Source organism: Pungitius pungitius, chromosome 14 (assembly GCF_949316345.1).
Source record: "Pungitius pungitius chromosome 14, fPunPun2.1, whole genome shotgun sequence".
NCBI classification, from domain to species: domain Eukaryota; kingdom Metazoa; phylum Chordata; class Actinopteri; order Perciformes; family Gasterosteidae; genus Pungitius; species Pungitius pungitius.
Window position 1 is genome coordinate 14,867,806 of NC_084913.1, and position 12,845 is coordinate 14,880,650.

Here is a 12,845-nt window from a genome sequence, read left to right on the forward strand (position 1 = left end):
CTCATAACTAGTTAAGCAGTTTTTTGACAGTAGAAACCGTAGAAATGTACTTGTCAAGGTTTCTAAATTTTGGCATCAACTCAGCCTGGTACGGTTTTTGTGACCTTCCTGAAAGTGAGCAAGGCTTCTCAACTAGTTAGAAAAGTGGAATGCACTTTAACAAATGTTAAACCGTGTTAAAAATGAGTAGCATTTCACCCAAAATAGTTGAAGGTATCCAACCCGTATATGACAGGTTGGCAGCAGCAATAGATCTCTAAAAGAGGCTTGAAGTAGCACGAGCCCCACTGCAGTGTGAAAAACAGCATAACTTCCAAATAAAATGAACAGGTCTGAGACTAGATGCCCAGACCTTGAACATGTACCGCCATCTCCAGAAGGTCAAACCAATGGCCTCACTCCAAGATCAGAACAAAGACAGACACACACACACACTGTGGTGCAACAGAGAAGTATAAACCGTTGCTCATTTCAGAACATGGACGGCTCAGTCTGGGGCAAAAAAATGGAAAAGAGCCAAGACTGTTGACTTCCCCTGAAAACACTCTCCCTCTACTTATTTTATTCATCTATAGCTGGTCTCCCCCCGAACCCCCCCATCATCTGAGGGCAACTAGTGTCAAAGTCGCCGTGCTACGTTGGTTTCCAAGGCCGAGTCACTGGAGCGGGTCAGTTAGTGTCTCACCACGTGCATACGTACCCCCCCGGTATACCGCTGGTGTCCATCAACGCCACCCCCACTGTATTTAGGGTACGGTGAAGGAGAAGAGTTGTAGCTATACTTATGCCTTTGTGCAGAAGCAAATCTCCAGTGTCTCCGGTTTATTCCGCTACACCCGGGCTTGCTTGCTTGCTACATTAGTGTTACGAAAGATTGGCAATTCATAAAGATAAGGGGAGAAACAAATGGCAGAATGTGGCTTCTGAAGGCAGCCACAGTCACCATCAGCCTGTTTTTATAATCAACTGCCTGTAAGGTGACAAGGTGATAAAGCCCCCCCCTCCAATACTTGTCAGTCAGCAGCTTTGCCCCCGTGGAAGCCGAGCGCCTGGCACCCAGAGTGTATGACAGTCGAGTCCGGTTTTTCTTCACAGCGAGCAAGATTGAAAGATTCAGTAGCCAGTTTCTCGTGGAGCTTTTGTCATCTGTGGTGAAATTACACTTTGGCCCATTCACAAACGCCGACACCTGCACCCCGCTCGGATGTCCCATATCGCTCTGTGATGTGTTTAACAGTAGCGCTCTGCGGGCTGCTGTAACTGAGGGATACAGTGGAAACATGTGACCCTTTTCCCGTGTTCTCTGAGACGTTACCTGACTGACTGCATGAACCTATGTAGCTAAAGGGAAAACCCGTAGCATCTGGTTATCACAGCTAGTTCATTCTTTTGAGATGCATACCTACAACCAAAAGGCACCAAGTGACGGGTGGGTTTTGGGCATACCTCCCTATTCATGATAAGCAAAACTCATCCAGAAGCACCACCAGCCGGTGTGTGAACCGGGACCCTCTCCCCAGGCCGGATTTGCCTTTACATTGGGCTCTTTTTTTAACTGGCCACCAAGAGAACAACCACTTAGTTCAGGGTGCATTTGTACTACATGGAGACAAGGGGTGTGTATGTGTGGCAAGAGGAAGAGTGTGATGGAGATAGGAGGCAATGGGACACGGGTTGTGGCTTAATTTCATGGGCTACGCAAGCACGGCAAGGTCAGCATGTTGCCATCCAGCCGGCACTAAAAAGAAAAATAAATCTGAAGTGCTGATATTTTTATTTTATTTGCTGCGCTGCTGATGTTGTGATGATGTGGCTGCTAGCTGTTGGCCTACTACCAGATCCGACAGGAGGAGGAGGCTTGGTGTAGCCTGAAGGCCCCTTTGCTTCCTGATGGTCATGCACGCGCCCACATGAGCATGGCCATTAACGCACACCGGGACACTTCTCCCTCAATACTCAAGCAGAGCTTGTCCACACTGAAACAATTAAAATGCCGACCTCCGAAGCGGAGAATGATGGAAGCGTGCAGCCCCTTTCTTTTGATCTTTGCACAAATTGCACACAAATCCACAGTTCGTTATTTCAGCTGTGTTGCGTGGACACACTGTGTGCTTAGATACCGTAACGCTACACAGAGCAAAAGGCCCCTGACAGGCACAAAGAAAATGGATTTAAAACACTGTGTCCAAAAGGTCCTTGAATGTCTCAGACGAGGTTATTTGTAGAGCACCAATAGCAGGTTTGACAGTAAACAGTTGCTAGGTAGACATTGGCATCCATTTTGAAACATTGGCAAAAGTTTCTTACCATCAAAGAAAATTGGTTTAATGGCAAAAAAAAAACATTTTTTAGTTTTAGAGACACAGTGGCGGGAAAGGTTTGACGTAGAACGATGGTCATTTACAAATAACTTAGTTAACTAAGTTATGGAGTACTAACCCCCCTCCCATTGGCCTAAGCTGTAAACCTAGAGGAAACAGAGCCCTGTGATCACGGGGGTACTTGTGTGGACTGTCCATACCCTCTTTGTGGCTTGAACAACAAACCTTTTCATCAAAAACTCAAGCTAGCTATCAATTTGTTGTTAGAAAGTAGACGAGTGCAGGCGGCGTCCCGCCTCCACCCCCCCTTTAACCCAGTCGAGGCCGCTCTCGCTTCAATGAGACACAAACTCTGCCTCCTGCGGTACTGCGGTTAAGTGCGTTGCAGTAGGCCCTCTAACACAAAGGGCATAAAGAGGTGGGGGTCTGGATGGAACGAGTGGGTTAAGTGAGCAGCAGATCTTCCTTGCCTGTTCAAGTGGGTTCAGTCCTGTGATGAGGAGGCTGCTGGCGCTCTTCAACAATCCCATTACGGATCATAAAGGGAGCCGGGGACTTGGCCAGAGAGCACTCGGGCTGTTCCTCCAAGGCAGCCTGGGCTCTGTGGGTGGGTGTGTGTGTGTGTGTGTGCGTGTGCGTGCGCGGTGACACCTACGCGTCTCTTAATGTCTTTAACTCCAGGTGGATGTTGGGAGCTTCTTCTCCCCCTCAGACTATCTGCGTCACAGGGACAAGTTTTACATGGCTCAAATTTCAGTTGGACCTGAAAAACAGAGCAGTACGAGAACTGAGACGAGGCTTAGTGGTGATTCACTGGACTGAAAAGACTAAAATGGTGCCTCTTTTTTCACATATCCTTCTTTCATTCATGCTGCAGTCTTGTTTGGAAATTCTATGAAATTAAAGGAAAAAGCTTTAAAGACTTCGGGAAGTTCCAGCTTTAGCTGCACTAATTCATATTTTTACATTTTGACAATTCAATTTTGAAAGCAACAATCCTCGTTCTGCTGCCCACAAGTGGCTGAAAAAATTATAATTACTGCAGCTTTAAAGTCTGGAGAAACATTGCTCCAAAACTGCTGATTCTAAAATTCTGCACAACCAAGAAGTGTGCCAAAATATAGGTTATACAGTTGTTCAAGTGAAAAGGGATTTTCAGCCATGGCTCCAAATCTTTTTACCCGACTGCTACATTTAGATAACGTTACAATTTCAGTTACAAATCCAGGAGGATGAGACTGTTTGAGACTAAAGGATCTCATTCACTTCCCCTCCCTCCGCTTCCTCGTTCCCTGCAAGTTAGTCACTGACAGGAAGTGAGTTGGGGAAGAGAGGACACAGGCAGCAGGAAGCACAGCTGGCGCATTTATAGAAGACTCTCAGACATTTATCTAGTTCTTTTGAATAAATTGCAAATATACAAACAAAGATCAGTGGGATTCAAAAGATAGCTCACACAGGCAGTTAATGTAAAGTCAATTACCAAATATGGTAATTAGTTTGGTTATTTCGATGCTGCTCCAACTTTGACCGAGAGGCAAAGCAGAACGATTTTAAGTTGTGCAATAAATGCATGAGCCATTCATGCATTTACACTTAAGGTTCTGGAATACTAAATACATATTTGGGTACCCTATAAAAACTAGTGCAAACAGTTACAGAAGGGTTGACTTTTGAAGGTCTAAAACAATCAAAAATGGATAGGGTAACAGGAGGTGGAAATGTAGGGCCACTGTTTAATGATTTTAATTAATAATTCAATTATCTGAAAGTTAAGGAGTTAAGTCATAACAGAATAGTACCAGAGCACAGTAATAACCCTGATAAGAATGGGTGACCTTTTTCTCATTTACATTTGACTTTATTCTTGCAGTAATCTTTTTCCTCAAAATGTTCTAGTCTACCCTGACTTCATTCTTGACTTCTCAGAGGCAATTAGTATGTAGGAAATGCTTGGAATGTGCAGGTGGAGCAGAAATGTTTGCATGTATGAGCCATTTAAATCCAGGGGGTTTATCAATTGAATGGGCATAGGTGAAATAGGTGCCACGTGCACGTTTACTTTGCCAAAACAAAAGACACGGCAGAGTGAATCGTGCAGTCATGTGTGTCGACTCAACCTTCAAGGTAAACCTGTGCCCGATAGCTGTCATGACTCGCTCAGGTGACCTTCCTACACAAGTGCTAAATGTTTGCTCCCCTATATACATTCATCTATAGAGCATGAAGCAAACCTAGTTCACAACTAAAAAATGACAAAGAATGCTTACAAAAAACTAGAAAAGGAGCCAAATTGGGCCTGTGTGGCATTTAAATTGCATACAGAAATAGATGTTCCCACGTCGCGTACAGGGCCAGAGTAGGACCCCCCCTCGTTTATTCATTGGTCTCGTTATGGAAGTGGAGCGTCTCGTGGTGGTGAGCGTGCTCCATTCGGCTACTGTTCGTTCTCTGAGCTGAAGTCCTGCTACGAGGCCTCTTAAAAGTGTCGCCATTAATCAAACTGGCAGCCACGCAGGTTGTTTTTTCTCTTTTTGAAAGTATAAAAGAAAATTGCCATTAATAAACACTGGGGGAACAGGAAGTGATAGAACGACAGTGCTGGATAAGAAGTGGAGAATAAAAAGGGAGGGGGGACACAGCGTAAGTCACCTTGACTACCCACTAATTCACAAAACAGTAAATACGAGGTTGATTATTATCAGAAGGCATTAGCTATTGTTTACTTTCTGAAAGCGTTTACCCGCTGAGCTCTCAATTTGACAAGCTTTGCAATTTCATATTTTATATTAAATGTGGCTGGCTACAGAATGCTAACTGCAGTTTCCGTCCCCCAACACCACCCTACCCATTTCCCTGTCCGAGGACTTGAGATGGAGCCAACCAATGGAAGGGCTGGGTACGCGGGGGCCGTACATTTCCACCAGCCAAATAGATGATTTCCCATGTACCCCTCAAATCCAGGAGAATCTGCCGTGTCATTAGGCCGAAAGCAGCGCTGTTGAATGTGACCTCGCTGAAAGGATCCCTGCAGGTTCAGGGGGCATCTCGTCACTCATTACTTTTGATTTCCAACGCAGAACCTGCAGTGCAAATGCATTGGCTTAGCTCGATCTAAGGACGCCAATTAGCATTCTCCATTTGTGGGTATTTGTACTGCCAGCAAAGTGTCCTAATTCACATGCATGAACAAAACAAATCAAGGAGAGACCCTGACAGCACTGCGGCATGACAGACCTTGACAAAGACGGGGGGGAGGGGGGGTGCGTGGCCTCGAGTGCGGCCTCGTGCTAACGTACCAACGAGCGCCCTTTATTGTGCCAGCTGCAACCTGCAGCATCGATCGGGTGGGGGTGGTGGGGGGGGGGGTGCTTTATGAATGAAATGGATCAATCATAGAAATGCCAAAGTGCCATTTCATTCTGACTTCCTATTGACTTTCCATTAGCGGCTGATTGATGCAAGCTTTAGATGTCAGGGGTGTCATTGATTACCACTACTCCACGCACTCATTCGCCAAGTTATGTCATTCTTTGGGGGGGTTCTGTCGGCCCTCTAGACTTGCACCTGGGCAGGCTGAATCAAAAGGTCAACCGACACACACACACACACACACACACACACACACACACACACACACACACACACACACACACACACACACACACACACACACACACACACACACACACACACCAAGAAAAGGTTCACTGTGCAAATCATAGTCTGGACTGTTGAATTTCACAAAAAAAGTATACCTCATTATTTGAATGCAGAATTATATATATATATATATAATGTTTGGATTATTTGAATTTGTGGAACCCAAATTTGCATGTTTCAGCTTTTCAATGTAAGGATGAGTTTTGCAGTTTTATGTAATAAAATAGATTCCCTTTTGGTCGGAAGATGTTTGACGTCACCTCGAGCTATGGAAGAATATTTTCATACATCACATGAAACAATTAGATCAATAAGTGATCAATAAAATCATTGCCACCCTACAATCTGAGTCGAGGTGTTTTATTGGTCAACTTTGAATTCCATTCCCGGAAAGAGGTTCCTTTATTGCAGCAGGCTTTAGGTAGCTTCACAGCTCTGTAGAACAATGATTCCATCACGGATATGATCCAAGTCAGCCGAAAACCGAATCATTATGGATTAATGCCAGGATTATTTTCAATTCATGCTTTGATCCTACCTAAAATACCAGAAAGTTTACCCTGAACACAGTCTAAGACCCCATGATACTCAGTTTACTGTGTCGCAAAGAAAAGAAATACATTCACAATTTAGAAAGTGGAAATGAACCCTTTTTCTTTCACAAACCAATGATTTGAAAAACTTCCATAACTTCCCTTATCTCCTCTGGCATTAAGGCAAAAACAGTATGACTGCACAAACTAGTACATCATCCAATAAACTTATCCAAGTGAATCCTTTAAAAAGTCATGATGAATAATGAGGAAAAAACTAAGGTCCACATGTGTTTTGTTTATTTCTTATTCAAAGTATTGAATCCAAAAAAAGAAACTAAGTCAAGAATTCTGTAATAATTTGGTTTCCAAGGCCCAGGCAACAATGTCACGACCTCGCCCACCCAACTTGCACATTACATGTCTGGTGAAAAACTCAAAGATAAAAAGGGAAAACACCTTTTAACCAAAAAAGCTAATCCAGCTTTCAACAACAAATCGCTTTCAAAGAAAAGGGGGGCCACAAGCGATGCAGCATAAACAGATGTAGGGGGCATGTAATCCAACTTCAAATTGCACTAATAGCCTGACTGCTGAGAACGCGGTGTTTGCTAAGCCTCTCAAAGGGAGCCGGCTGGCGGGGGTCTTGAACCTGTGTGTGTCTTGCATTCGGGGCACATCTGAGGGGGCCAAACATCGGGAAGACGGGGCTCAGGCGTACGCTAGCCCCCTCCTCTCAAGCAAGATGACACTTCCAGGGGGCTAATGGAGATGGTAACGATTCCCCCGCAGCCTGTTCATGCCAGCGCTTTGGTGAACTTAAGAGGTTAATGAAGTAGAGGTCAACCCTTTATCACACCTGCCCAGCACTTGTCCCTCCCCGCCATCATAACTCATCGCAGTGTTCCTAATTAGCGAGGGGGCCCCTTGGGGCAAGTGAAAGTGTAAATGTACTGCTGAGTTTTAATGCCTCGATTCCCCCAGGCGGATTCGCTTGATCGTCAAATTATTCCGGGTTGCGGTGGCTGGTATTTACTTCACGCTAATAGTCGGCATCTTACCAGAGGCCGAGAAAAGAAAAACAAGAGGGAAAAGCAAGTGTAAAGCTTGCATACTACACAGGAATATGCCAAACAGAGGCTGATCAGCGGGTGTAAAGGGACCGCTGGAGCGAGACAACGCCCACTGGAGCCTTGAGTGAGTCATTTAAGGCCAGGAGTTTGTGATGCTGGCAGAAGTGAGTTTGTATTTTACAGAATGGGGGGGGGGGGGGGGGGGGGGGGGGGTACTAGAGGGACAATGGATGTGTGTGTGTGTGTGTGTGTGAGAGGCGTAGCGGGAATCTGTCTGTGCGTATACACAGTTGTGCCTCGTAGAAAAGTCTTAATGTGATAGCAGCTTATGAAAACGAGGGCCGCTCTGCAAACACGTGGCAGGGTAATGTTGCAAGAAGCTGTGGGAATGCTGCGATGAGATGTGGGTTCCACCTGTGGTGCAAAGACTGTTATTTACCACGACTGTCGCGGACTAAAGATATATTTTTTAACATGGCTGAAGGTTTAAACTGCTGGTCCATTAGGTTTTTCATATTTATCTGCAGGCCCCATAGCGGTGCTCCTTAAGTATTCAAATCCAGACAGTCAGAATTTGATTTAAAGCATACAGGAGTACCGGCACAGAGGCTAAGCAATCCACTGCTGTGGTCACAATAACACATAACCAAGTGGCCAAGTGAGCCGGCCATGCAGTTGTAAAAGTGCTGTTTCTGCAGTGGCAGAGAGAGGAGAGCGACATATTGGCTCTGGTTCCCTTGGGCAGGAAGGACTGTCTGAAGGAAATCCAAAGCATTTTTTTTTTCCTGGACAAGAAATTCTAATCTCTAATTCCAGTTTCAAGTTGTGTGAATACTGCAGGATGTTCATTGAGAAAGTTATGGTCCCATTTAAAGTAAAAATAGACCATGAAGCAAGGTGCACTTTAGGGTGGGGTTACTTTGTGATTGACATGTCGCTACCACTTGTCCGTTTATATCACATGAAAGTTAATTGTCATTGCATGGACATCTAAAAATGTCTCATTCCAGTTTCAGTTATATCGCCTCCTTCATGTATATCTCTTCTGGTTGCAGCGAAATAAAAAGACAAATTCACAGAAAACCAGCTAAAAAGTTACAAGTTGAGAAACTGTAGTCCACAAACAAACTAATGACTGATGTAACGGACTACGTCCACTTTCATTTACGGTCTAAGGGTACAACACAGTACTGTCCCTGTGCATGCACAAGCATTTCAGTTGAACTAGAGCTCCAAATTGAACCTTTGTAGCTGCCCTGTGAAACACATCGGATCGAGGTCCCCACTGAGAAGAACACCCCTGGTTGGCTTCCCACCTGGCAGCAGTATACCAGCTGTGTTAATTGAAAGCCAGTGTGGAGCTGCAGTAAATACTGACTGTGAAGAAGCGGCCCCCAACCTTTTTTGCCTCATTTTAGACAATATTTTGTGGGTGACATTGGAGAAACTTGTTAAGGGGGACAAGCGCATGTAATTGGGAGAAAATTTTTCTCTGTGGCCCAGTGGTTGTGGACCACTGCTGTAAAGTAAAAATAACTAGAAACTAACTGTGTGGGGGTGGGAGTACATCTTCTTCTCATTTGGTTAAATAGATCATGCAAAAGGCTCCCCAGGTCAAACATTTAAACGAAGATATTATTATTTGGTGAGTTGAGAAATCTAAAGATACAAAAAGACATAAGCAGCAAACATTTACTGTACATGTAGACTTCATGTCCTTTTTATTCCACATTTACAGCTTGGAACCATTGTAGGGTTCAGTGCCTTCCTAAAGGGAGCCTCGAAGGTTGTTATGATGAGAAAGGGATTAGGGGGGGGCCTAAACACAACAAAAAAACACTGCCATTATCCTCAGCTGCCATCCCTCCTGCCAAGCTGCGTTTGGGAATGCCAGCTGGTAACTGCAGGGCTTCTGTCAAGTTTCATCATCAAAACAAATACAATGCAAGCAAAATCATAATCAACACACAAAGTAGTAACACGCATTCTGAGGTGCTGTTTTAGCTTCCAGGGTAACCAGCCACAACGGATTCTGTTGCATTTTCTTACTTTGGGCTAGCTTCCCAAATCCAAGTGATTAAGCAATATCACTGATTGTGGCGTTGCCCAGAAGAACCGAGCGAAGAACCCCGTGGGTGGCGAGTGCCGAAGCTCTCTTTCAGCAAGATAATGGCTTAATTTGAACATTATGAGAATAAGAGCCTTGTTCTCTTAAAATACCCAGGACGTGCCTTTTCGAGAATGCAAGGAGAAAACAATGGACTCAAATATTGTTGCACCATTCAACGGCTACAAATGAAATAATGATGAGCACTGAACGGATAAACCAAGGAAAGTCTCCAGAGATGCGGCACATGGCCCAGCGTAAAAATAAAACTAGTTTGGGGAGTGCAATCAACATGCAACGCATCTTTTCGTCCAGCATAGGGACATCAATGATGAAATGGATTCTGGGAAATCCTCCCGGGTCACAGCCACCGACCTCAACATGCACCCAGGCTTCTTTTCTCTTCCTCAGGCCCACTCCTGGGCCATCGTTTACAAACAGCTAGGTCTTGTGCTGACATCTCTTTACCCACGCATATTCACCATGAGAGGGGCACGTGCGTCCTTGGACACACACTATTCAACGTCAAAAAAATGAAAAGCACAACCGTGACAGAGACTCCAATGCACCACTGCTGAGCCGTGGCATGTGCGCCCACGTGCGTGCACGTGAAACTGGAAAGGCGGGAGAGGAAAAAAAGACGAATAGAACGCAGGGTTATTGAAATTAAAAAGATATCGAATCTCACCCCCGGAAGATATCTGGAGGAAGAGGCGCGGATCTGCTGCCCGTATGGCCGCGGTGTAGCGATCCTCCATCCCGGGCACCTGGGCCTTTTTCTCGGGCATGAGCCGGACCCGGAGCCGGCCCCCCTCCGCACCGAGCCACCACTCCAGAATAGTTGTGAGGTCCATTTCCAGGTCGAGTCCCGGGGCTTCCTCGTGCACGGACAAATCCCCGCACCCCTCTCGCACTAGATCCTCTCCTATTTCCACAACGACTTGGTTTGATTTCCTGCTGGCTTTCGTCAAGCCCAGTTTCAGAACTTTGGACAGCGGCCGCCTTCGGGAAAAGGGCAGCTGTCCTTCGGAGGACGCGTTCCTCAGCGCGGAGTCCGCAAAAGTGGATACGGTCTTCTGCAAGGGTATGCAGTGCATTTTTAAGTTTGCGCGTACCGTGTAGCACCCAATGGAACTCTGACAGTCGCCGTCCAGGGGTCTTTTTATGAACTCTGCCAGGTAATAGCGCAACAGAGAAGGGACAGCAAAATCCACTGCCAGGGTTTTCCTCTTGAGCCTGGAGTTTAGAGTTTGGTTCGAGTCCCGCTTGCTCCCAGTTTCCCCGCTCGTGCCCCCGCCGCCGCCTCCACCGTTCACGTTGCTGAAGCCGTCGGCGGGGAGATCCATCGCCGTCGCTGTCGAAGCGCACAGCAGCCCGGCAAAAAACGCCGCAGAACATCCGAGCCAAAACAATATCCCGGCGTTCATGGTTACACAAAGATACGTTAATCGTTCGTTTGTATGGGAGAAGACGCACCCGGTAATCCCTCCGTTCCCTCTCAGTCTGCTCCTGTCACACAAGCAGCAGCAGCAGCGCAAGATCTCAAAGTACGAATCGATGATCCTGCGGGTCTCTTGCGCCTCCCCGCCGGTGCGCACCCGCGGCAAGACGGAGGGAACAGGCTTCTTTATTACATTTGTTTTCTACTGCCTGTAGTCGCCCACACTGCATCAAACGATAAAAGTGCCACCCCCTGCTTCTTCTCACAACCTCCCCACACACTCAAAGAACACACACACACCCCTTCAAGAAAATGCCTTTGCCTCGCCGGTGCTCCCGGGACGCTGATTGATATGCCGGTCGAGTCCTCTCCGGCGGCTTACAAAAAAAAAAAAAAAAAGACTCCCTCTCTTTGGCACAGTTGCGACGGCGGCGCACAAGTGGTCTCTCTGTCAACAGCGGGATGCAGTCTCGCTCTGGTCCCCTCCGCCCCCCTCTCTCTCTCTCTCTCTCGCAACTAAATCGCAAATTGCGAGCGAGTTAATGTTTTTTTTCTCAAGCAGCAAAGCATAGTTTAAAGTTGTTAAAAAATCGCTGGGTCTCACGGCGTCGGCTAATCGGAAAAACCCCGGCGGATGCGGCTCTCTGGTTATTTCGCCATGGTAGGATTTTCGGCGGCCGTGATTTGATCACAAACGTCGCCTCCGTCGTGCAGGTTAAAAATAAATAAACACAGTCAGTTCATTTGACGTGGACACGAGCCGCTTTCCGGAGGAGAACGCCAGGAGAAGCCCTGTGCAGCTGTTGCGCACGCGTCCGAAGCGCACCTTGGCTTCGCCGAAATGGTGCCCGCGTATTTATTGTAACTGAGCCATGCGCACGGCTCCAACAGTTTGTCTCTCTCGGGACTCCTCGATGAATCACCGAGCCCCCGTTGGTGTGTGGGTCCCGGAAATTAGATTGGCTTTAGAGTCGCACATTCCCATGCGCGTGTTCGTGCATGTGCACGCACGCAAAATCTAATAGACTCGGGACTCCGTTTTTTTAGGTTGTCCTTTTACTGCTTTTTAATAAATACATAAATCGTGCGCGAGAGGCCACTAGCGGAACTCTCTTAATTGGGAATCGACACGCTCTCACCCCCCCCCCCCCCCCGAGCCCCTTCCTCACCTGAACATTCTGCCCCCTTTCACAGACGAGAAGTTGATCGGAAGAGACGCCCGCTAGATGGCGTCAGCACATCCTTATGGTTCCTTCTCGCGCTCCACCGTTTCGCTGACAAATCCATTTGTGACTAATTGCTCTGGAATCGTCGCACCCTCCTCACGCGAGCCGTGTCTACGGAGGGGGTCGGGGGGGTGTAATGTTGAAATATTCAATACGAGCACCGACGTAGATAAGAAAAGTCCACACCATTTTCAGTTATTTGGTCAATTGACCTGTCCGATCCACACTAGCCAATCGTTTCTTCTCTTGTTAACCCTGAAATGTGAGTCCCGGTGAGGACGCAGGCGGTACTGTCCAAATCAAAGGACGTGTTCTACAGAGTGAGCGAACTAATGCACGGCTAAGAAAGACCAGGTGAGAGTAATTACGTGGGGGCGGGATCAAACGGCGTGACAGACGAGGAGAGGGCCAATCAAAAAACTCAATAAAGCCCAATCCCAATCTCCCCCCGTAGTGCACTTTGAGCCCTTTATGAACCCTG

General features: G+C 46.7%; 1 protein-coding gene across 2 annotated transcripts in view; it reads right to left on the reverse strand.

Annotated features, from left to right (window-relative positions):
* The window catches only part of alk (ALK receptor tyrosine kinase), a 265,070-nt gene extending 252,867 nt beyond the window's left edge, over positions 1 to 12,203 (reverse strand). For both annotated transcript variants that reach the window (XM_062557175.1, XM_062557174.1), the window contains exon 1: positions 10,386 to 12,203. In XM_062557175.1, the coding sequence (XP_062413159.1) occupies positions 10,386 to 11,124 (739 nt within the window). In that variant the 5' untranslated portion in view covers positions 11,125 to 12,203. The remainder of the gene's footprint in view (positions 1 to 10,385) is intronic.
* Between the last annotated feature and the right edge of the window lie 642 nt (positions 12,204 to 12,845).